This window comes from Homalodisca vitripennis, chromosome 6, assembly GCF_021130785.1.
Source record: "Homalodisca vitripennis isolate AUS2020 chromosome 6, UT_GWSS_2.1, whole genome shotgun sequence".
NCBI lineage: Eukaryota > Metazoa > Arthropoda > Insecta > Hemiptera > Cicadellidae > Homalodisca > Homalodisca vitripennis.
Window position 1 is genome coordinate 117,159,437 of NC_060212.1, and position 26,442 is coordinate 117,185,878.

General features: G+C 33.9%; 1 protein-coding gene across 1 annotated transcript in view; it reads right to left on the reverse strand.

The window, feature by feature from the left end:
* LOC124364792 (TBC1 domain family member 25) overlaps window positions 1-23,520 on the reverse strand; it is a 36,712-nt gene extending 13,192 nt beyond the window's left edge. Inside the window, 7 exon segments of the mRNA XM_046820544.1 lie at window positions 677-807; window positions 1,744-1,882; window positions 2,361-2,569; window positions 5,901-6,048; window positions 9,138-9,233; window positions 10,557-10,666; window positions 22,969-23,520. Of these exon segments, the coding sequence (XP_046676500.1) occupies window positions 677-807; window positions 1,744-1,882; window positions 2,361-2,569; window positions 5,901-6,048; window positions 9,138-9,233; window positions 10,557-10,666; window positions 22,969-23,028 (893 nt within the window). The 5' untranslated portion in view covers window positions 23,029-23,520.
* Between the last annotated feature and the right edge of the window lie 2,922 nt (window positions 23,521-26,442).

A 26,442-nucleotide genomic window follows, 5' to 3' on the forward strand; every position in this document is an offset into this window, starting at 1 on the left:
AAATTTAATTCTTTAAATTTGTTTGTGAAAATATCTCTACTTAATATTAGCAGAGATATAATATCCTTATATTCAAATATTACATGAATAACCAGTATTATAATATATAAAAATATCCTTCGGGTATTGTTTCTAGTTTACTTAATAATAGACACAATGCACCATAATTTACTAATAAAAGTTTGAAATTTTAATAACTCCAGGGTAGAAATAAATTATGCATTTAGTGTTAGGTATAGGTCCAATATTAAGAGATAAAAATTAAAATAATTTTTAATGGACAATTCTATTCATTTTTCAGTCTGAAAGAAGTTAAATAACATATATTATCTACCTTGTTGTTTTTATCTATTTCTTCTTTTTTTGGACCACCGTTATTTTTTAATTTTATAGAATGGTTTCCCAATAAAATTACATACATTCTTAGAGCTAATATTGTAATGTTAGTATCAAAGCCCTGAAATAATTTATCCACACATATTTTTAATTTAAAAAAGGTTCTACAAATAAAATTTAAAAAGCACAAAATAAATATTTGTTGTTTTCTTTTTAAATTCAAACACAATTCCAAAAGACTCAAAAATGCTCTGAAGTTGGTAAAAACTTCAATAATAAAATTATGTTGAATAGACCTTCAGAGGAATATTGTAATAATTAACACATGTGAAGGACGTACGTTGTAAGGATGTTGAAGAGCGCAGCAATGTTCTTATTGTCGTCACTACCAGCATAGAACATATGATGTCTGTCAGTGCGAAGGACATCCTTGCGTACCATGCTGGTTACATACGCCAGATCTCCTACCATCTGTCAGCAATTCACACGTACCCTTACAATGTAACATTATTAATTACAAAATACAGTTTAAGAGCCAAAATCACTGAGTTTCACTTTTTATATTACCTAAAATGTATATTCTATAAGGAAATATTGTAATCATTTGGAAAATAAATTTTTATTTTCAGTGGAAGTGTCGCTTTTGGAACCCTCTGAGTAAAAAAAGGGGTATCATGAAAATATTTATCATAATGTTGCATTAGCCATGAATACATAAATTTTTGCAAAATTTGCAAGCAGAACACAAATTTTTAACCTTTTTAGATTTTAATTGTCAGTAGATAATGTCATGAGTATCATTTAATTTTATAGTTTAAACTGAATCCAAAAACACAACAGCATAAACCATATTGATATAAAATTTATATATTAAAAAAGGTTTCATATTGTAATCAAACTACAAAAATACACACAGTATATCAACCTACATTTGTCAGAACAAATTGTTAGTATGGAAATGCTGAAACATAATATCTTTTACTAACACGAGAAAGTCTGTACCATATTTTATAATTATTTGTTTATTATTGCAATATCACACACAGTTCCTTTATACTCAGTAATAAAGAACATAAATTACCTTATTACAAAGAATCAGTTGGATTTCCTGTTAAATTCAGTATTAATAGTTATCTTGCACATAATCATATAAGAGGACAACACCCCTGAGTAGACAAACCCTCAACCTCTACACTTAGCATAAATAATACATAACATCATTCACGAGTTTTGTTTATTTACTGCCTTACTAAAAAACTTAATTCTATAAATAAGTAACATAACATTATTCATGAGGTAAATTTATTAGTTTTGACAATGAAATATTTAAATAGGTGAGAGTGTTTAAAGGATTTTGTTTTTCACTGGCTGATACAATTAGGTTAGTAAAGTTCGACTGAATCTTACCTGACCATTCTTTAGCATTTCACGCCAGCTATCGCGAAGTTTCTGGTACTCAAATGACTTTCTTTTTGTGTAATCCATTCTTTCTTTTCCGGACATTCCTTCTGGGTAAACATTTAAAATGTGTTTCCATATCACTTTCCTGTAACAGTTGCCAAGTGTGTAAAAGTATACGGCTATAAATATTTAATTACATTTATAAATCCAATCACTAATTTTCTTAAATACGAGGGCCACTCTCAAAGATTTGAGATACCAGTAGGCAGTGTAAACTGCAATAATCTTATCATTCTTATCTGGTTCTCCCAGCACCAATCACTACCTGATAGCAACTTGAGTTCAACAGTGTACTTGCCAATCACTACCTGATAGCAACTTGAGTTTATCAGTGTACTTGCCAATCACTACCTGATAGCAACTTGAGTTTATCAGTGTACTTGTGCCGTCTGTTTGGAAGATCAATTTTATGGAGTTATCGAGAGAGCATTTTCAGACTATGATTTTAGTCAGTTTGCCTCAAGAAGAGTTCATAAAACGTACCAAAATTGCCTTTAGTTCTGAAGCACCATTCATTATTAAGTATTTAATTTAAGCAATCAAAATTATTTACACAAATTTACCTTAAACTTGGTTCAATTCCCCCATAATAAATGACAGCCCGGAGTTCCTTATCACGCACAACCTGGCCGATAGGGTCCAGGAAGCTGCGGAACTCTGCGTCAGTAAGAGGCGGGCGGGGTGGAATGCTGCTTGTTGTCTGGGCGACAGAAACAGCCTGGTCTTCCACCAGGTTCAAGGCTCTCTGGACCATGTTGAAAGTTTTTTCAACCTACAAATATTAAATTAACAATTAATTGTTATTTTTATCAGTGTGAGAACTCGTTATGAACAATAATAGAGGAAAATAAACTTTATAGTTCCAAAGAATTTACTTTTAATTAATCTTAAATTGTATAATTCAAAGTAGAAAAAAATGTTCTTAAGTACATTCAGATATTACCAGATGAAGGGACGGTTTAAATATTATAAGTCAATTTTAGTCCCTTTAAAAATGAATGCCCTACTCTAAATATTATTGGTAGAAATCAATTAAATATCTAGGTTCATCGATATCTAGAGAATTAATTGAGTTATAAACTTGAAATTTTGTTCATCTTGCTATCACTAGGGGTTTTTGGCATAATTTCTCTTTTGTCTGTCTGTTTATCTGCTTGTGTGTCTGTTTTCTGCTGGATATCAAGACCAAATTGAACTATGGGAATGGCTTTCTGCATGTAATAAAAACACAACAAACTTTTACATACACAATGTTGAATGGAAAGATTTTAATTTAATATCACTAGTAAATTTTAAATTATATTAGTGTATTTATGTGAAAAAAAAAACAAAAACAATGGGCAATGTTGTTTTTAATTGGAAAAATCTTTCTATGGAACTTGGCTGAGCGTTTACATTACCTAATAATACTCAGGATATCTTGAGAACGATTTCATCTGTAGACTTTTAATATTGCATGAAACTTCATTTGTACTTAGACACAAATGAGTTCGATGACGGTAAATGTACCTAAATGGGTTTGGTTGAGCACCATTGAAGACTGTCATTCAGTATTGAAGACTGTCATTCAGTATTGAAGACTGTCATTCAATACACTGGAAAATTTCTCTTCTGTCTAACTTAGCGCTGTAAAAATTCATTTTCTTTCTGATTGTCTGTTTGTCAATCCTTAGGATATCTTAAGAATGAAATGAGCTACAGACTTGAAATTTTGCATTCAACTCCAGCGAAGCCGAAGCCTGTTAGACAACATATAGTCTGACGTACTCCTACCTTATATTTTAGAGTCTTGCTGTTGAAGGACGAGGAAAAGTTCATTACAAAAATATTTGTTCAGTTCATTAATATACAGTTTATTTGTTGTTTTATACCTCTTTGATCAAACATTTAACTGTATTAAAGGGAGTGAAATCTATTTAGAAATTACATAATATTCTTTAAAACAATTTTCTTTTCTTATAACAAAATTATTATGTTAATGATGTGAAATAAATTGTGAATAATATTACTGAACCTTATTACTCTATTTCCAAACACACTTTGATATCCAACATTTAAAATTACTTCTCTCAACTAAAGAAACTGTGATGACTCTGCTTATGGATTTTTGTAAGTTCAGCCTTCTTCAAACACATTCAATCAAATAGCAATTCTGTATAGTATTAAACACTAGTGCCTTTATGTGATTGTGGTATACAGATAGACATAAATTTAAGAAAAGGTAATAATATAGTCCAAACAAAACTGTTCTCTCTCAGAAAAAATTATTTGTAATATTGTAGTAATTATAATGGAACATACACAGAAAAATACTAAGGATAGTTAATACAAAATTATGAAAAATGGAACAGATAAAAAAAAGATGCGCTTGTAATGTCAGCATAAACCAGTGCTACACACTATAAATAGCCACTATACAGGGTGTCAATTAAGTCTGGAACCTCTTTTTTAATTTTTGAACCATAATAGAAAGAAATACCAAAGTTCACACGTGCTTACTGGTGATAGTAACGCACACATCTGCCCAATTACCGACCGGATAATCCCTTTGGGGGACGGTCCACAAGGAGTCAGACAAAATTCTTAAATAGCAGCATAGGTCAAGTTTGGTATCAAATTAAAGGTCTTACTTAGCAGAGTACGGTCCCGCAAACCGGACTTCAAAAAGTGGATTCATTCAGTAGTTATAGCTATTTGAATTTAAAAAAAATTGAACAATGTAAATTATTAAGTATTACAAGTAAACACCAATTTTTAAGTACCTGTGATCAAAGTAAGTGTTCAAAATGTTCCCCTCCCATCATCTGACAATGTAGTAATCGAAGCCAGGAATCAATAATTATTACCAATAACACAACTACTGTTAGAATGTGAAAGTGGCAGATTGAGTCATACACAGCATCCACAGAAACTTAACGTTTGGGCAGGTATTATAGGAAATAAAATTATGGGCCCATTATTTATCAATGGTAATTTAAATGGTGACTCGTACCTAGCAATGCTCCAAAATGAGATAATTCCTGCACTACAAGCTGCTCTTGGTCGACAATTTCAAAGAATTTATTTCCAACAACATGGCGCGCCACCACACTTTGCTCTCCTTGTTAGAGAATACTTGGATACAATATTCCTTCACAGATGGATTGGAAGACGTGGTGCAGTAGAGTGGCCTGCTCGTTCTCCTGATTTATCTCCGCTGGATTTTTTTCTTTGGGGATACCTCAAAGATAAAGTTTATCGTACTAAGCCTTGAGATTTGGCGCACCTAAGACATCTCATAGTCCAAGAAGCTCAAGATATTCCTCCTGACTACCTTCAAAATGCAGTGGATGGCTTTTACAACCGCCTAGGACATTGCCAGACGATGGTAGGGGAACATTTTGAACACTTACTTTGATCACAAGTACTTAAAAATTGGTGTTTACTTGTAATACTTTATAATTTACATTGTTCAATTGTTTTAAAATTCAAATAGCTATAACTACTGAATAAATCCACCTTTTTAATTCCAATTTGCGGCATTGTACTCTGCTAAGTAAGACCTTTAATTTGATACCAAACTTGACCTATGCTGCTATTTAAGAATTTTGTCTGACTCCTTGTGGACCGTCCCCCAAAGGGATTATCTAGTCGGTAATTGGGCATATATGTGCGTTACTATCACCAGTAAGCACATGTGAACTTTGGTAATGTTTTATATTGTGGTTTAAAAATTAAAAAAGAGGTTCCAGACTTAATTGACACCCTGTATATGGTTTTACAACCTGTGGAATTCAAAACTTGAAAGTCGTTACTACCTGTGATGTAATTTTTAGTATGCCTTGGTAAGCTCTGTCAAAGTTCATTAAAGGGCATTACGAGCGCAAACAGACTGTATAAGAACGAAGGTGGAGTGTGAGGTTTGAATGAGCTACATCATGATTATTAGCAAAAGTTAACTGTTATAAAGTATAGTTAACAGCCCAAAAAACGATGGCAACCACGACAGATCTATGTGGGCCACAGAAATTCAGGACACAGCTGTATTGCTTGCCTGATTTGAACACCTTTACAAGAATTCCAAGGGGATACAGAGGTCAGTTGTACATACAAGCTGCTTGTACCTGGTTCATTATGAGCCCCTGTATCCGGGCCTGCCGGCTCTCGCTAGGAAGAGGTTCAGGAACAGGAGATTCCACCCACTCCTCATACTCCTTGCTCTCTGAGAAGGGTTTCATCTCAACCCGTAAGTACAAATGCGGCTCGGATGAGCTGGAACAAAAGAGTAGTAGAACTCTGCTGGGTTCAATAGAACGGATAAAGATTAAAAATCTAAATTTAGACCTATACAATGTTTGTTGAAAAAAGGCATCATATACAATTTTTACATAATTTATGCTTAGTTTGAAATGTTCCTTGTCGTAAAATCTTTAAAAAAAAATTCAATTTTTCTGAGTCAAGCATTAACAGATTTTGTCTTTTTAAATAATACTAGCTGTTTCCCGTGGTTTTGCACGCTTTTCGTAAGCTTTGCCCGTATATGACCACTTCTGGTTCAAGTGAATTATATTTTCAACACCAATGTAGAGTTTACCTGGTTACCAAGATCAAGATAATCTGTCAAAAGTATATATTTTAGCCATTGCACATGTACATGTACTTTATTATAAAGTGGTCAAACACTCAAGCTTTAAGTTCAACCAGAAATTTAAAGCTTAATAAAATTTGTATTTTAAAAAATACAAATATACATCATAACTTAGTGCCTTCAAATAATTTTGGCTATTTAATATACATAACTGTTTTGTAATTGCAGTTTATAATGTGCAGACACTTTTCAAACTTTTATCTTTTGCAGCACGGCCTGGTGGCGAGTTACATCAATGGGCATAGCATGTAAACCTTCTCCGTGAAAAAATAGGCATACATACAAATTTTCATAATGACCGGTCAAATAGTGTACGATGCTATAAAGGATATACATACATTCATTTTTATATGTATAGATATTATTACTGTATGTTTCGCTACAGTAATGTTTCCTTACAAGATGTATAATTTATTTAATTACATTATTCCTATGAATAATGGGTAAAATAAAGTTTGAAAAGTTTCTTTTTGAATGAATACTGTTTTTTGTGAAAACAAATCATCGAACTTTCTCTGTTGCTTATCTGAGTAGATGATGTGCCTGAGCGCCTTAGATTTGTTGTCAGAGTTGGTTTGTGTTCATTTGCAGCTGCTTGTCTAAGCTCTTGTAGTCTTTAGTCATAAGCTTTCTTTTTCGGTTTCATTATGTCCTTAGCAAGTTCATTTCCTGTCAGTTCATATCTGTCTAAGCAGGTGAGAAATTCATCATTTACTGTGTTTACCTCAGGACCATATTGGAACTTAAGTTTTGGCTTGCTTCATGGCTCTGATTTTGAGAGAGGACACGTATGCTCTAATAATAATAGCTTGATATGACTGTTATATGCTTCTTTTAACATTTGGGACATTGTATACACATTTTAGCTCCAAGTTCCATTTTAAAATGATCTAAATTTCATTAATTTACTGAAATTCCTCTTGAATATGCTACACTGTTTATCGACTTTCCTCCCTTCCTACTGCACCTTGCAAAGTTGCCCTGTGTTAAATATTTCACATTGTACAATAGTAAAACTTATATTGTCCTCAGGTAAATTAGTGCAGATGCAGGCAATTGATGTTACAGAGATACTTGTTATTCTTGTGGCTGGAAGGTGAAGCCGCTTGATGTCAAATGTTGATAGTTATCCTCAAATAGGATATTGTCACTATTTGCAGTCAATCAATTATAATTAACATCATCCATTACAACAGTTTGCCTTACTTTTGCCTGATGTGTAAGAAGTATTGCTGTTTAGCTTGAAGTCGATAACTCCCTGACTTGCATTCTGCTTATTTTTCCCTTCAAATTAAGATTAGAGATAAAAACCCTTTTCTCACAGGAACTCCTTTTTGCATTTTCATAAAAATCGTTAAATGTGATTTTTTTGTAGTTGTTGTATAATAGCTAAACCATAACTCCCCTTGAGTAATTTTCCCCAAACTAATTATCTTTATTTGCAGTTCTTCTTCAGCACATATATTGAACAACTTGATGGATTCTATGAGTTTTCAGCAGAGTAGTTCTTTTAAGGCCAAGTCTGATACAGGTACAAGCCATTAAGTAGAGATACGGACGATTATAAGCAGCTAATTAGGTTGTACAGTTGAGACAATAATATTCTGTCACCCTCAGCTCCTTGACTGTCTACTTCCAAGTATTTCACTATCCTGCAATTTTTCAATACATGATTTAAATATTTCACTCTGATATAAATATTCAATGCTTGCCGTATATGACAAATTTTATATTTTAAACAATAAATAAGTGATCAGGTGTCTTACTTTTCTTAGTTATATCAACTTATATTTGTCCTAATTCTGGTTAATCACACAATAACCATAATGTATGAGAAAGAGATACAAAGAATCCGATTTAGAGGCCAAAATAATAAGTTTGAGAGAGCACAAACAAAATTACAATGGAAACAATTACATCCGGAGATGGAAGGACTGGTAAAACATAAGACAGAAAGGGTGCGCATAATCAGGATGTATGGCAACTCGCCAATGTTTATATAGATTCTTGGCTCTCTTCATCAGAGGGGAGACTTCCAGCTCGTCCAGTGCTTTCTGGGCTGCAGTGAGATCCACAGAAGAACAGGTCACTTTCTGTTTTCATTGAGATTAGTCACTGGTATCGGGATAGAAACAAGTTTAGAGAGAAACCATCTGTTCATCGCACACAAAGAGAGTTCAGCACGGAACTATTTTGGCAACCGCGTTCATAAAGAGCATTGGAACCCGGGGCGAACCTTCTACTAAAACCGAGAAAAAAGGGATGAGCGACCACAACTGAACTATGTCTCATATCCGGTGGTACCGACGATACAACTTTTAACAATTACGAGAAAAGAGGGTATAGAGGCCAAAGAGAAACCAAAGTGAGAGACTTTGTGAGTGACCACGACTGGACTATATCTCCACAACAGCTTCAACGGTACGGCTGACTGCTCGGGCGTCTAAACGATGCTCCTGGATGGTGGACAGACAGACGGGACCACGTGATGTGTCCACCAATGAGAGGGGGCTGTTAAATCAGACGTTAGGTCCAATGGTTATTGGATAAGCTATTCAGATTGTTTATTTGACATAGGAATACCCTGAACTATTTCCACTGTTATCAAAGAGTCCTCTACTATATATTAAAAACTCAAACCTACTCAACTGGATATGGCAAATATTATACAACACCATACAAACACATTGTACAAAGTAGAAAAGGGGTTTACCTGAGAAAAGCTGCATCCAAGTCCCAATCAGACAACAATGAGAGGTATGTTTCTTGTCCATAATCATCACACACTTTGTATCTCACAGTGAAATCCCTGGAACAAAAACAAAATACCCTCTAATTCTCAAGCGTCATAGAAATAATTACTCCTAAAAACCTCCTTTAAACATTTTATTGTTTATAAGTGATCTGGTCTCACTGAGAACGTTGTCTAACTAAAAGTAGGAAAGTAAATAACATATAAGAAAATAATAACAGATATAGTTGGATGCACTTCTGCAAATACAATGGTTCACTCTGTGGCCACTAGGGGCGGGACTATTGTGGCCATTTTGGTGTCAGGGCATTTCTCCATTCAGTGGCTATCCAGCCATGCTAGTGAGAGGTTACTGTTGCTTCTTGTTGTTTTACAATAGTATTTTTAAATGTGTGATGCAATTGAAAACCCCCACGAGTTGTGAAATGCTGTCAGTAAACTAATACGGTTTTTTTTTACTAAGCACAATAAAAAAATTGAGATTTATCACCAATTCTGTGAAGTTTATGGGAAAAATGTGATTACTGAAGGTGGAGTGTTGTCAGTGGCACATTAGATTTAAAAATGGCTGAACTAATGTGCATGATGACAACCGAAGTGGACCGCAAAGCATTGAGACCAATGAAATTGTCTCTAAAGTCGATGAGAAGATTGAAGAAGACCGCTGATTCACTATAACATAACTCTCACTTAGTATTCCTCAAATTTCACGAGTTTTTTGCACGAGATTGTTATAGAGAAGTTGCGTTACTATAAATTTTGTGCAAGATTACTTGTTTACCAATTTTTTTACTGAATGGACTACAAGTTAGGCCAGTGTAACATTGTCACTAATTGTAGTTTAATTTGTAACTTCCACTTTTGTAAAGTTTTATTTCATGTCTTGTATGTTTTTGTTTCAAATAAAAGTTTTTTCTATGGCAAATTGTGCATTTATAAATATTACCAAAATAATACATTAGTTTTTATATTTTCTTCTTGTGTATTAAATAAGGACAACCTTATGTATTACCTATGTGACAAATTTGATTTCTTCAGCTTAACTAGTTTTTTACATAGACACATCCCAATTTGTTTGTTATTGAATTTTTAAGGGCTAATGGAATCATAAACATATATCAATTATATTTGTTAAGTATTCAACATCTACTAGGATATTGAACACAATTAGCTTTTAAAAATAATAATTCAGAGTGATCTTAAACCCTATTAAAATTTGCCAATAATAAGAAATGAAAATGGCATTTGCAGGCATTTAAATAAAGTTAAAACACCGGTAACCACACAGAGCCTAAAGGGAACAACACACTAAGATTTCATTGGTTCTACTACATTCAGATTTTAGGTTTTGCTCGTTATAGTGCTAATAATATTACTTACCCTTTAATATCAAAAGCTTTGGCTAAAATACTTTGGAGAACCTCAAATGATGTTATTTGAGGATCAACGCTGAACTTCCTGTATTCTGGAGACAGTATGCCTTCACACTTCTGCAACAAACATTCAAGAATATAAATTATCTAGTTTTAGGTATGGTTAGCAAGTCAGATGAAACATTATCACCTCAACTGTCTGAAATTTACTGGTACATTACATTACATATTTTGTTGTAGCTACTTATTGTCTCTTCTTCAATTATATAAATAGTATTGATACATTACTTGCATATTAATTAATGCACTGTAAAGAATCACTACACAATTTCCTAAGAGTTTATGTAAACATCACACCATGATATGTATTGTTGAGTTTAGATCCATACCACCCTCCACTTGGTGCAGCCCCTGTAATCCAACACTTATTTGGCCCTCAACCTGAGTACCCTTGTGGTGCCGGTGAGATCTAGGATACTAAAACCATGGCAAGTAGTAAGTAGTATTGCCAGAGTACTCTACTATTTTGGTCTTGCCGATACCTTCAGCTGGACGGAACACCAGATTCCAGAAGTTAGGTCTTCCACAGTGTGACATTTCACACACTGCACTAAGCGGAAGGTGAGCTAGAGCTGAACTCAACTTTCACATTGAATCTTTCACAAACGTAGCTGTGTTATGCTTAGAAAACACCATGATACCTTCAGATAATGCTGCACATTCTAAAAATTTTTCAAATTAAAATGTTCATAAAAATCTACCTATTTCAACTAGTCTTGTTGAAACTTAAAGTATTTCTTTCTATCATATAACTTATTTGATTCTTATCTTCATCATAACTTACAGACCTAACAACATACTTTATTTTGCATTAACAACAATAGCTTATCTAACACGATACCATACGAGACCATGGAATTTAGAGAGATCAACTGTATCACATATAAAAACCAATTCCAACAAAGCATGGTATAGCGAATGTAAAATTGTTCTATTAAAGTTTTAAAATCTATTATAGAATTAAAATGGTTTGAATATTTAAACATTTTTTTAGTGTGTTTTTATCTATAGTATGTAAAATAAGTAATAAAAACCTTAAAAATTATAACAGATCATATTTTTTATAAATGACTTCTTATGGATGCGGACTCACTTCTTTAAAAACGGATATTGCCAATAAGAAAGTAGTTAGTGATTAACTGCAAATTTAAATTATGTATTGCCCCAAAAAATCAAAAACAATTAATCATTATATTTATAAATGATTATTCTAATTGTTTTAAAAGCATTTCTATATTGCCTTATGTAGCAATGTGTAGCAAGACATGATAAAAAGATAACCAAAAGGTTTAAGAAAAAGACACTGTGACACTGTATTGCTTAAATACACAATATATAACATAGAAAAAAAATAGATTTAAGAAATGTTAACGAAATTAGATTTACAGCATATCATTGCGCAGACCTAAAGCTGTGTTTACACTGGCGAGTAAAGTTGTGCGAGAAGTTGCGCAACTGCTGTTGCACAATATGAGCTTGAGCAATCTGTAATCACGAATATTGTCACAAGCCAGCGAGTAGCTGTTGCAGGAGTTAATGTAAAATCTGTTCACACACGACAGTAACATCTCATCAATGTTGAGAATTGAAATTTTAATGTTTGCCACTGCTCTTCTCTGAGATTGTTTAAAATATTTCCTATCAGAGACTACAGTAGTGTGTATGGTGACACACACATTAGAAACTGCTCTGCTGGTCATAGAGGAAATGAAAGAGGAATGACAACTAGAAGGAGAAGTGGTTTAATGTGTAAAGTGCAACAAAATGGTGGAAAAACTTTCTTGTTAATTTTAAATCCACACAAAATCAATTTAGGATTGATAGAACAGAAAAATATGAAATAGCAGAAAATAATGATAAGGTGATACAAAATACCAAACACAAGAAATTCCTCACTTTTCTGCTACTTTAAAATATAAAAATAAAAAGAAATTAACAAATTACTATTAAAGAGAAATTAGAAAGTCCTGATCCTGTGGATAAAACATAAGTAAGAACTAAGTAAAATCACTTTCAGTTTAGTATGTGAATAGCATAGATAATATTTTAACAAGCTAATTACACAAATTGCTTGTTGTGTAATGCTAACACTGGCTTCTCAATGGCTGGCAGACACCAAAGCGCTATTTCCTTTTTACCATATTCCTCTCCTGTCATGATTAGAATAGCACTGCAACTACTGATCTGATCATTTTAAAAAAACAGCTGATACTTTAAAATTATTTACAAACTAGTAAAACTCCTGATGTGTACTGTACAGTTTAATCCAACTATTTTGTGTTGTGAGAGTTTCATAATAAATTGTCTCGCAAATTCTACACTCATTGACTTACATTCAGTTTTTGTTATTGATTAAAGAATTATAAGAAGACAGCTTGGTTATTAAGACTTGACAATATCATCTTGAAAAAGAGATGAGAGCAGAGTGAAGCTAAGATAAACTTGTTATCCCTGTAGCTGATCTAGTTCTCAAAAGGAAACAGATAGGTAGCAGTTTAGCTGATAAAACTGTAAATGGTGGACCTAAGCTAGGGTTGCCATGGGGTAATGGAAAAAGAGGAGATTTGAGTTGGTGAACCAATGGGAGAGGCGGTCTGAACATAAAATACCAAAAATCTTTTGACAATCAAGTATTAAAAACACGTTTAATGTATTGTAATGGAAATAAATAGATTATAGAATCAAATCATAATATTATGCCTAGAATTTCCAAAAATTTCATAACAATTCTTATGATTATTTGTTTTTATATTTTAATTATGTAAATTAAATAAACAAAGGTAGCATACAATAAGAGGAAAAATATAAATTAAAAAGCAATATACTTGACAATTTTAAATCAATTAACTGAAAAGAATTCAGGCTAAAATAATTAATGAGTCCTTTTTACAGATAATGTTCATTAACAGATAGGGTCGGTCGGGGTTAAAATGGGGTATACTGGGGTGAAACGGGTATAAACATTATTTTATATTATAAAAACTTGAGTTATTGATGTTTTGGATCAGAAAAAAAAAATACCATAAATGTATAACATCATCTTATATGATATTATACTGAAAGTGAGTTGGCTAAACTGCTGGTAGCTTCTTAAAATGAAAAAAAACATATGTTCACAGGAGTCAGTGTAACCAAGACAACCTAACTGATGACATTGTTAAAAGTTAACCTAATCAAATAGAAGTTTCAAATTCAGGTATGTATACATTACACATATATACTTTAACTTTTAACTTGTTTAATGTTTTAAAGTTTAATAGGTTTTATGCTATTCATAATTTTGTTAACATGGGGTAAAATAGGGTATAATATTTTAAAAAACTGAAAACTAACCTCACTTTTTTGTTTTAGATCATGCCACGCACATACATAAAGAAAAAAACCCAAAAATATGATGAAGATTCTTTGAAGGAAGCAGTAAAGGAAGTTGACAATGGAAGCTCAGTATATGCTGCAGCAAGAAAATATAACATTCCTTATGAAACCCTTCGGCGGTGGAGTGAAAATCCTCCTAAAAACTCCTGGTTCTGGAAAGGCAACAGTGCTATCAAAAAGAAGAGGAGAACTATATTGTGGAGGCTTTATTGTATGCAGCAAAATGTGGTTATCCACTAGATAGAAAAGACTTGCAATATATGGTGTGTAGCTATGTAAAAATCAGTGGGTAGAAAGACGCCATTCAGGACGATATGCCAGGGTATGACTTTTTAAGAGGGTTTGAAAAAAGGTGGGCACATGAACTATCAAAACGGAAACCCGAAATATTAACAAAAAGCAAGGGCTGAAGGACTGTCTCAGTTTGTGGTAGATGAGTTTTTTTAAAATTTATGAGCAAGTTCTTGTGGAAAATGGGTTAGAAAAATCACCCAGAAACGTATTTTCAACTTGGACGAAACTGGCCTAGGCACAGATCCCACTAAGGGTAAGGTCTTTGTCCCTAAAAGTGCAAAAGTGTCCTATTCAAGATCAGGAGGAGCTGGGCAGACTGCAATACAGTGTTCTTTTTTTGTAGCCAGTGCATCCGGTTGAACGCTACCCACCTTGTGTTGTTTTTAAAGGACAGGGAGATTTGCAAAGTACTTGGGTTCAAGGAGGGACCGCCAGGTGCACTCTATGGAGTCACACAGTCTGGCTGGATGCAAGATTTCATTTTTTGAGAAATGGCTCATTAATTTTGTTGCAAATCAGACAAAAAATCTTGAAAAACCAGTTCTTGTCTTGTTTGACGGACATGGAAGTCACTTGACCTATAACGTAACCCGAGTGGCAAAGAGACAATGAACATTATTATTTCTGTGTTTGCCCCCAAATACATCCCATGCACTTCAGCCATTGGATGTTGGGGTATTTGCTCCTATGAAAAGTGCGGTGGAGAGAAATTTTGAAGAACTGGTTGTTCGTGAATCGCGGCTTTAAAAATGTTGACAAGGCTGTTTTTCAAGTCCTTCTAAGTAAACTGGTATCGACTTCATTCAAATCTGAGAACATTATTGGTGGTTTTAAGGGCTCTGGGATCTATCCTGTGAATAAGTCTGTTTTAGAAAAAAGGATTGTTTCAGTACAACCAACTAGGCCAATGGACTTACAAAGTGGAGCACAACCTAAGCAAAACTCCATCGAAACACCAAAGACATCGCAGAGGAGGCACCCATTGGCCGACCAGAAACCCACTGGATTAAAGTTTAAGCTATCCTGTACAAGATTTACCCGGCCCATCAAGTTTGTAGCAGGCCTACTGAAATTTCTCCTTCACCAATGAAGAAACTGAGAGAAGCAATTTTAAGTACATTGTCAACCTGAACAGTCATCAAGTGTAAAAGATGCATTGAAAATATTGAAGAAAAACTAAGACAAAAAGGCGACGAGTCAAGGAAGTTGTGGAAGAATAATGACAACAAATGAAGTAATGGACAGACTGAAAGAAGAAGAAGATGCCAGAAAAGAGAAAATAAAAAGTAAAACTAATAGGCCTAAACCCATTACAGCCTTAGGAAAAACAATAAAACAAGAGCTGGATTGGTCCAAGCAAAGCCGCAAAAAAAACCTAGAGCTACTAAACGCTTATTTGATACGGCAGAAAGTGACGATGAAAGCAGCCTACCTAAAAACGTAAAACCTACTGAACCCACTGTAGGATCATGGGTAGGTATAAACTACCAAAGTGAATGTGGCACGGTTGTGAAGGAGTACAGGGACAAAATTACTGCACAAGATCTTCGCAACAAGGAGCGTTATTCCGTAAAGTTTTTGACAAAATGCAAAGGTGAAGGAGAGCGTTACATTTTTTCCTGATAAAGAAGACATTGAGTGGGTTGATTTAGGACAAATTTCTAATGTTTTTTCTGTACCAGATTATAATGGAAGATTTTTCAAGTTTGTGTGAAGTGCCCCTCTCAACGAACTGTTTCTATGTTTTAATTTTTTAAATAAATTACTTGTCTAACTGATATTTTTAGTAATAATAATTTTTTGTGACCAAAATATTTCATTAGTTATTTTTTACTGTGCCTACTTTACACAAATACTGGGTAAAATAAGTACAGCACTTGTAATTATTGTGTGTTTTACTATGAAAACATTACTATACCCGTTTTTTCCCCCAAACCATGGGGGTAAAATAGGTATACTATAAAAAAAATAATTACTTTTATACTAAATAGTTTATTAACTTTTATTACATATTAAAACTATTCTAAGAGGTCACAATGATAAGCTGGAACCTGTAATTATTTTGTAATTATTTCAAGAAACTTTTTAAAAGGCCCTTAAAGTTAAAAAGAGCATGTTTTTGTACCCATTTTACCCCGACCGACCCTAGCTGATTTGGTACCTCTCCCTCCCAAATGTTATAACGTGCAAGTTATAAAATCCGAATTATTAATTTGAGTTATTCGTTTCATAAATTTCACGCAAATTACAAATGTATAACACTTAATGTATATATGTGCGTGAGATTTTATACCTAAACAAAAGTCATATTTTTTGGCTGTATTGCTAATATTACCAGAACTATTTCTTTATAATATGTTCAGCTCTCCACTGTTTGCATCCAATATAAAAAAATATTTTTTTCGAAATACCTTTCTTATGGTCAGTAAATAAAACCAAGAATTTCTTATAAAATCACACACGTATTTTGTATGTTTCTAATTTTTGAACTTTGAAGTTTTTGAAAAGATTAAACACAATACATGTTCAGTTTCATATGAGTGATTATTTTATACTACTGAATTGATTACAGGTTGTACAGATTTCATCTTCTCATTCATGTTTACACATTTAATATGCACTTAAATCATTATAATCACAAATATGTACAAAACTTAAAGTTTAGATAGCCACATTTAATTTAAAAAATGAATTTTTCAGGCCATTTGTTTGGCAAAGTTTTAAAATCATGTCCATGTCCACATAAATACATTCAAATGTTTTAGTGAGATCTATTCATGCTGCAGAAATACCAGTTTATTTTCAAGTTTTCAATAATTATTGAAATATAAGATTTAATTTTTATCTTTTTGTCAATATACCTGTCTGTCTGTTCACATGATATATCAAAAACAAAATGACCTATAGACTTGAAATAATAAGCATGAAGCTTTATCTTTATATATATTTCTTGTGTGCGTATGTTTGTCATTGAACTCCTCCTCAACGGCTGGACTGATTTTAATGATATTTGTTGTGTGTCTTCAGGTGGATTCGAGAATGGTTTAGATTTACAATTCGGTCCAATTTAAATTGTTTATTTTGTCAATTTTTATTTCTAAACTGTTGTTGATTTTAGAGTGTTTTATATTGGATCTGACAGACTACGCTACGACACATAAAACAAAGTGAACTGATACTTAACAGCCGTTAACACTTTCAGCTGAAGTTCATTAAAGAGGCAGAAATATTTGTTTACATTAAAATTTTAGAAAATATTTTATTATTGTAAACTCCTTGATCAGTAGTTTGAAATAATGAAATAATGAGTTTTTATTCCTCCACAAAAATACGGTTTTACAACAATCTACATTCTAGGAATATACACTGCCACTTAATCCTGTAGTGTGGCAGCGCAATAATAGAAAAAAAAAATGTTTATTAGCTGGAGTCCAAACTCTTCTTTATAGACCGCTCACTCCATGCCATCTGCTAATCACTTTACTTAATCTTATCAATACAAATTACCTTATTTGACTAATGCACTTTTGATTGATTAGATATTAAATCTTTCTCTTGTTACTATATTAAGGAAACGAACATTAAACATTTAACAGCACAGTAACTTTTTAATTGTATGATACACTTTCGTCATTAAGACAAACTGTTATTGTTATTGAAATCATTTGAGAACTTCAATAAATTATTATGGCATGTAGAGTGACTATCGGTTATCTCAGGACTGTTTATTATGTTACAGAAAAGGAATACATGAATATATTGTCTGGTTTTTTAACAGGAAATTGTGTGCGAAGCCGCAGGTAACTGCTAATATATCCACATAATATATAAGTTTTGCATGTTGTTATCTTAGCAACATTGAGTTTGATAATGGCCCACATGTTATTGTTAGCAAATATTTTTACATTGGCTTGTTACCCATGATATGACAAGAAAACCAGAAAATAGCAAGACAAATAAATTTGTTAACAAACTGAATACAATCATACGAGATTTTTATTCAGAGAGTAAAACAACAAAAATAGGGTGTAAGGACAATTTTTAAATTCAGTAACAAGATTTTATCGTAGCGGACTCTTACTTTGTAGAGCTCTCTCCCTAGCTCACCAGAACATTTATTATTATAATACTGCTTTGAAACCTAACTTTGTAAACAAAAACATCAATGTTATATGGCAAGGTACACCGTGTAAGATTTCATACTTACGTTTCTACGTAGACAGGAATGTGTTCTATGATTGTGCATGTAAAACTATGGATTTGGCTGAGTGTAATTTTTGTGTAAATCTCTTTTCTGTATGATTGTATGTCTGCTATTCCTTGTAATTAACAAATAGCGATTGTTATTTAATAGTTGTTAATAAAACAGTTAAAACAACACGTTTAGTATTGATTTTTTTACATTTATACTTTGTTGTTAGATTGGAGTGATATATTGATAGTTTTAGTTCAATATTACAATTGATTGTTTTGGTGACCTAATACAGAACTGTAGCCGACTTGATAAAAATAACTAAGTTTGTAAGTTAAGACTAATTTAATCAACATTGGTTAATAACTTTGATGGGTTCGAAGTTCAATTTTGGTGTACACATTATATAGTTTTTACCACTTTAAAGACAATAACGATGTTTTTGCCGCTAATTATATTGCAGCGGAAAAGTATCTATAAATAAGGTATTTAAGTCTAAACATTATACTCATAAACTTTTAATACAAGTTATTTTATAATTAATATTGCAAACATCTGCAATACTAATCACAGACGTACTATGCACAGTGTACCAGGTAGGTGGGATAGGTGTGTTGTTTGTACGGGTCGTTTAAGATAGCACACAACATCTGGTTTCATGGACACTCACAGTTAGGCTAATGCATGTTTTTCTACATAAGAAAACAGGACATTTGCAGTGAAAAGGATAATGATTAGAAGTATTCTGATGACTCATTATTTACTCATTAATTGCTGCAGTATCATAAGCGTTCACAATGACAAACAAATCATAAATTATTCTGATTATCTAAACTACGGAGCAATAAAACATCTAAATGTCAAATAAAATCATGTTATAGGTGGGGTATTTCAAATTAAAGAAAAGTTCAGCTATGTTTTTATAACAAAAACCGTAACCATTTAATAATTAATTAAAAAATATCTCGGCCTTCTTCTTCTTCTTCTTCTGAGAGGCAGCCTATTGCCATACACTTAGGCCTCAAAGGGTTTTACTTAAGCCCTGGAAGTATACCATGAGGCCAACCAGTTTAAAGTTTCATCAGTTCTATAAATCATCGAAAACAAACAACTATGTCCTCCTGTGGAGGAAACTAATAAGCAGCCTATACTCGTTATTCAATTTTTACTATCGAACGATTCAGTGTATTACATAATAATCGTACACAAAAAAAATTATAGTACATTAAAAACAAGAATAACATATTAATACTTTGGCCGCCGGGCTCTCAGCACGGCTGACTAGCGTAAATCGCCGAGGCCTAAATCACCGTTTTTGTAGTAATTTACACAAATCATTCTAAAAACGTTACTATTAAGGATAGTACAATATTTTTTACTATGTTTTTTTTCTCTTTACCTAAACTGAAGATAAACACATCTAATATAAGTTTCATTTATTTTTTTATTTTAAAAAAGTACTAAAATCTAAAATAAAAAAGTTTTATGATGAATTTTTTATTTTGAACTCCAAAATCAATATAAACAAAAAAATATTTTATTAATGCATAAAATTTATTTTTGTATTGAAGTAAATGTAATAATAAGACCTGTGACAATGTTTAAGAAAATTGAATAGTAAATAACACAGCAAGAAATTATTTTCAAAAAAATGGAAAATTTGATTTATAAATATTATTTCCTGTCAGAATGGACAGTTTAAATTTGTTTCTTGAAGATATTTAGACATATCCTTGTATGTGTACACTTTTTAACAATGTAATATGTATCTTACCAGAATATGTAAAAAAAAAACAAAAACCCACAATTATTTACATGATTATATACAAAACTTGTGTTCATGACGCTTTCCTCTTCTTACCACCTGTGCTTTGTCAAGCACAGGGGATGAACGCCTTTATTGCAATGTTTGCAGACGTAACAAATTTTTCTCCTTTTACCTCCTGATATGTTAGCGACAAATGGGACTATTTTTTTTCCGGTGAAATTACGTTAACCTGTGTTAGTATGCAAAAAATTACGCCCATCGGAGCGGTAGTCGATGATCTTAATATTTACCTTCTCAAATATTAATTATACTTCTTGTTATTTATTGTTAACATTAAAAATTATTATAATTCATTAGTAAATTGAAGTCATATTTTAAGTTAAATACATTGTAATATCAAATTATTCATTTGATCAAAACACTCTATAAAAAAAAACCGAATGACGTGTATAGGCCGCATATTAATGTCTACCCCTCTCTTGCTATAAGACGGCAATCAAAGAGCAGGTGTTCAGCAGTTTTCTCCTGCTGTCACACAATCTACACAGCAGATCCTTCTGGTTAAGATGCATCTATGGTAGGTTCCCATTTTCCCGTAATTAGACCCACAACATGAGAAGACGCCTAATGTGTATTTATTAAATGTAACAAACAAAGCATTATAAAACTTACTTACTTCTTACAATTATGAAGGATAAACATGTCTGACTGCTTGTGACATGAATAACGCATGTTCGTCACCATTGTACTTGCAACTATTTGACAAATGGTTTTACTTTGAGTGAATTTATATCGAAATTGGCAAACAATATTAGGTACTTTGGGATTATACCGACCACACCAGTATGAAGAACACAAAAATAGAAATTTATAGAAACAAACATGATAGAACGAAAAAACAACTCTTCAATTACAAAATTACAAACTTACAAGCATTTCCAGGTATTGTGATCGGTATTGTTGTCGCTGTTATCTTATCTTTCTCGAGAATCCTGATTACGGCAGGCCGCGCGGCATCACGTGATTTGCACGGTACATCATTGCCTTTTCATTACAATTCAATTTATATTTCTGATTAGCCCCTCTAGAATTTGATATTTTACTGATAGGTACTATCTCGAGGGATGTTTTTCTTTCGTCGACATCAGCGCGGGGCAGCACCGAAGGTGCTGTCGAAGCCCGCGCTGATGGCCGGAGGCACTCGCATTTTGGGTGGCGGAATGTGATCAAGAATAAAAACAAGTTTTGAGTGTTTTTTTAATAAAAAGTTTAGTTTGGTAAATGTTTGTTTTTGTTGAATTTTTGTGTTTGGAGAAATGTAGAGGTAAAACACGGAAGTACAACAAAGCGATGCACCAGCTGAACGGGCGGCGAGACTCTGCAATCACGTTATCTACTAGACGCTCGACTTTGACCTCTGTCTGAGGATGGGGAGGTGTTTGCGATAAGACAATTCCTGTTTTATATTGACGAAATATTGTTCTACGCTTATCTAGTAATCAGTAGAAACGAAATGTGAAATAACGATTCATGTCTGGGTGTGGTCGGTATAATCCCAAAGTACCGTAAATTGAAGTCATATTTTAAGTTAAATACATTGTAATATCAAATTATTCATTTGATCAAAACACTCTATAAAAAAAAACCGAATGACGTGTATAGGCCGCATAATTAATGTCTACCCCTCTCTTGCTATAAGACGGCAATCAAAGAGCAGGTGTTCAGCAGTTTTCTCCTGCTGTCACACAATCTACACAGCAGATCCTTCTGGTTAAGATGCATCTATGGTAGGTTCCCATTTTCCCGTAATTAGACCCACAACATGAGAAGACGCCTAATGTGTATTTATTAAATGTAACAAAACAAAGCATTATAAAACTTACTTACTTCTTACAATTATGAAGGATAAACATGTCTGACTGCTTGTGACATGAATAACGCATGTTCGTCACCATTGTACTTGCAACTATTTGACAAATGGTTTTACTTTGAGTGAATTTATATCGAAATTGGCAAACAATATTACTGAATCATAACCATCGATATAACCAATCGCTACTGATTAATTATTTTGAACAATTAACTTAATCTATATCAACAGCTGTAAACACTTTCAGATAATAAGTTACACATAATCGTACCGAAAAACGTATGTGAAATTTGTGGGAAAGAAACAACTGTATCTGTGAGAGGAGCAAATATGGTCATCAGTTTTCCTAATTTTGGTTATAATAATTTGTTTGATCACTGTGCTGTAAGTATTACATTCATATTTTAATTTAAAATATGTGATTGTTATTGAGGACTATAGATACTTTAATATTGATTGATAGTCTAGGATTTGAGATGCGAATATTAGGAATCGATGATTGTACATTCTTTGATATAAAAAACCGGGTCCACTTATCTTACCCTACCCCAATATTTTTATCTAATACATTAAAAAACAGACAATTAATTAATTGTTACTAACTATATTTTAATGTTACTGTGTTCATTAGTGCTGGTATTTCTAATTGATAATATGCTTAAATATTGGTTCCCTGTTTCAATTGTCACGGTGGCCGCTTATTGAACTGTAGCCCTAGTTAAAAGGACTGGGTTTGTGGTTACAGTTTTAAAATAAACCAAATCTAGATGTACGCATTTTCTGATCAAATGGAAAAGAGAAAGGTACATTTCAATTCTTAATGGCAAATAGGCATAACCAAGTAAAAAAGTTATTCTTACCATTACTTTGACCCTTACTGCTTCTCTCCTGTATTCAAAAGGTCCTGAAATAGTTGCCATTTTACACTTTTATTCACACCAACTTGATAAAATTAAAATGTTATCAGACCTTATATGAATAAAATTAGTAATAAATCATTGAAAATATTCTCATTTTAAGCATAGATTAGAAAAATGTTTCTACTCCAGAGATTTCACTATTTGAACATTGATAAATTACTAAAAAATTGCAGAAGAATTAAAAATATATTATTTTTAATTATTTCATTGTTTTGTTGATCAAAAACACATACAGTTTTTAGAAATACAGTTGAAAGTGTTGATTTGATACGTGTACTTTTACTGCAACATAGTTGTTCAAACTCTGATTATGCACTTCATCTTGACACGTTACTAAATCTAACACTGGCTCGTAATTAATAAATCCTGTTAACATTTAAATTAAGTTTAACCTATCTTTTCTATAAACAAAACATTTTAACAAATTAATCTTTTTGTCCCATCTCATCTGTCTCCGAACAACTGTCCTACTGTATAGTCTAGTTGAATCGTTGTCGAATGGCTGGCATTTTGTAGCGTCTGCTAGTACAATTTTAACAGCTGTTTGATATTGCCTTAGTTAATTAGTTAAGTACAGTGCTGTGAACTGTGGTACGTAAAATACTAACATTGCTGTAAACCTTCATTCCTATGTTGAATGACTCTCGAGAATAGAGAGTCAAACATAGATAAATTTTATAGTGACGAATTCTGTACAATCCAGTTATAGAATATTTTTAGTCTGATGATAAAATATTAGTACAATCTAGTTTTGCGAAATGGAAATTTTTGTATAATAATGCTTCTATGTCGTAACATAATTGCGAAATTATTTTGACACAGTTGGAAATCACCTAAACAGGCAAACGCTAACCACATACATACTATATCCGTTCAATAACTTTAAAATAGTGTCAATTATAATTGGCACTGTGATTAACTCGATATAAGTCAGGCTACACTGATCGTGGGGTTGTTTTTATAGTATTCTCTAGAACATGTAAGAGAACTACCTACGTTTACATTGATATTTTTTCTTTTTTGTAACAGAGGGCCAGGTTTCCTAGGCCTGGTAGTTGCCTCTCAGCCATCCGGCTTATTGTGCACCCTCTCCCAGGTTTAAGCTGTATCAAATCCCAGGCCTTTAAAAAACCATGAGATCTTCTGAACAATGCTTTCCTGTTCCAACCCCTCTTCCGTATGCATAAGAACACCTAGGGATCTTGAGCGTTTCCTCTGTAATGCCGGACATTCAAATATGACGTGCTTGGCTGTTTCGTCAGCCTCGCCACATTTCCTGCACAGTGTTTCCTGAACTGGAATACATATTCTGTTCAGGTGACTTCGGAATATCCAATGACCTGTAATAAAACCAGTCACCTTTCTGATCTCCGTTCTACTCATTCTAAGGGCATCTGCTGCAGTGTTCCTTGATGGTCCCTTGAGCATCCGCTTTGCTTGTACATTCCCCTCAGTATTTCTCCAATGTAGTAGGTGTTTGTTAGCCATCCACTTGGTAACTGATCTACGTGCTAAGTTATATGAGACCCCACACGTTGGTTCAGGACCGGTAAGAAGACAGTTGGCTCCCAAGTTAGCACAACTGTCTGCCCCTTCATTTCCTGTGATTCCTCTATGTCCAGGCACCCAAGTTAGAATAACTTTATTGGTTTTCGCCAGAAATTTCAAGACCTTATGGCATTCCCAGACTGTCTTCGAATTACAGTCATGGTTGGCCAAGGCCTGCAGAGCAGCCCTGCTGTCCGAGTTAATGTAGATGTTTTTGCCTTTGTAGCCCCTTTCCACATTAACTCTTGCACATTCTGCAAGGGCTGTAACTTCAGCCTGAAAGACAGTTGCCAGTTTACCTAGGCTAAAGCTTAAGTTAACCCTCGGTCTGGCTCCCCAGACCCCTGCCCCAGTACCCTTCAGAGTCTTTGACCCGTCCGTGTACCAGGTTACAGCCTTCTTCATGTAGTCAGGCTCACCTTTTGACCATTCCTTCCTTTCAACAATGTTGACTTGAAATGGTTTTCCCCAGTCCATAACCTTTGCCATTCTGTCAGACATCATTTCTAGAATATCCAGTTTGAGAATGTCAACGATCTTGGAGTGCTTACTAGCATGGTGATGATGCCAGTTCCCATTGCACTTCAGTCTGTAGGCAGCCATCCTAGCCTCTCCTATGACGAATATGTCTAGGAGTGGGAGGTTTAGCACTATTTCCATAGCAGCGGTTGGTGTTCCTCTCATGGCACCCGTTGTCCCCAAGCATGCCAACCGCTGTACCTTTGACATGTTTTTGCGGCAGTCACCTGTTGGACTTTTGGCCACCATACCACTGAGCCATACACCATCATTGGCCCAATGACTCTGGTGTACAGCCAATGTGACATGTCGGGTCTAAGCCCCCATGTGCATCCTACCGCACGTCTCACCATCATCAATGTAGTCTGAGATCGTCTGATTATGTATTCCAGATGACAATTCCAGGTGAGTTTATCATCCAGTTTGACACCTAGATATTTGAACTCCCTGCTTAACTGTATCTGGCCCCCACATAGGACTGGCTGTGTGATTTCCAGTTTCCTTCTTCTTGTAAATGGTATCATGACGGTCTTCGAAGGATTTACTGCAAGTTCTTCTTCGTCACACCATCGCTCCACAATGGCCAGTGCTCTCTGCATCATTTCCAGACACGTAACCATATGCTTGCCTCTTATGAATATGACAACATCATCTGCATAGCCTTGAGCATACATACCCTGTTCATTCAGAGTCCAGAGTAAGTCATCCACAACTATGTTTCACAGGCTTGGTGATAATACACCTCCTTGTGGACATCCTTGCTGCGTTTTGACCTCTCTTGTGACTCCGCACAGAGATGCCTGTGCTCTTCTGCTCTTAAGCATGTTACTTATCCACCTAACAACAGTTTTCTCCGTACCCCTGGATGTAAGCTTAGACACTATAGAGTGAGTACTCGTATTATCAAAAGCTCCTTCTATATCCAGGAACACTGCTAAAGCTATTTTCTTTTGTTCAATAGCTTGCTCAATCTTGCCAACCAGACAGCGTAGGGCTGTTTCACAAGATTTACCTTTCTGATAGGCATGTTGATTTGGATGTAAGGGACGATTGATGAGGACTGTGTCCCTTAAATGCCTATCCAGAACCTTCTCCGTGGTCTTGACGAAGAAGGATGTTAGGCTTATTGGTCTATAAGCCTTTGCAACCTCATAGGAGGGTTTGCCTGGCTTCGGGATAAATATAACCCTAGAGGTCCTCCAAGATGAGGGTATGACTCCTGTCGCTAGACTAGTTCGAAACAGTCGTAGGAACAGAGGTATCACCAAGTCCCCACTCTCCTGCAGTAAAGCGGGAAAAATGCCATCGGTACCTGGTGATTTGAACGGCTTAAAAGACTCCAGGGCC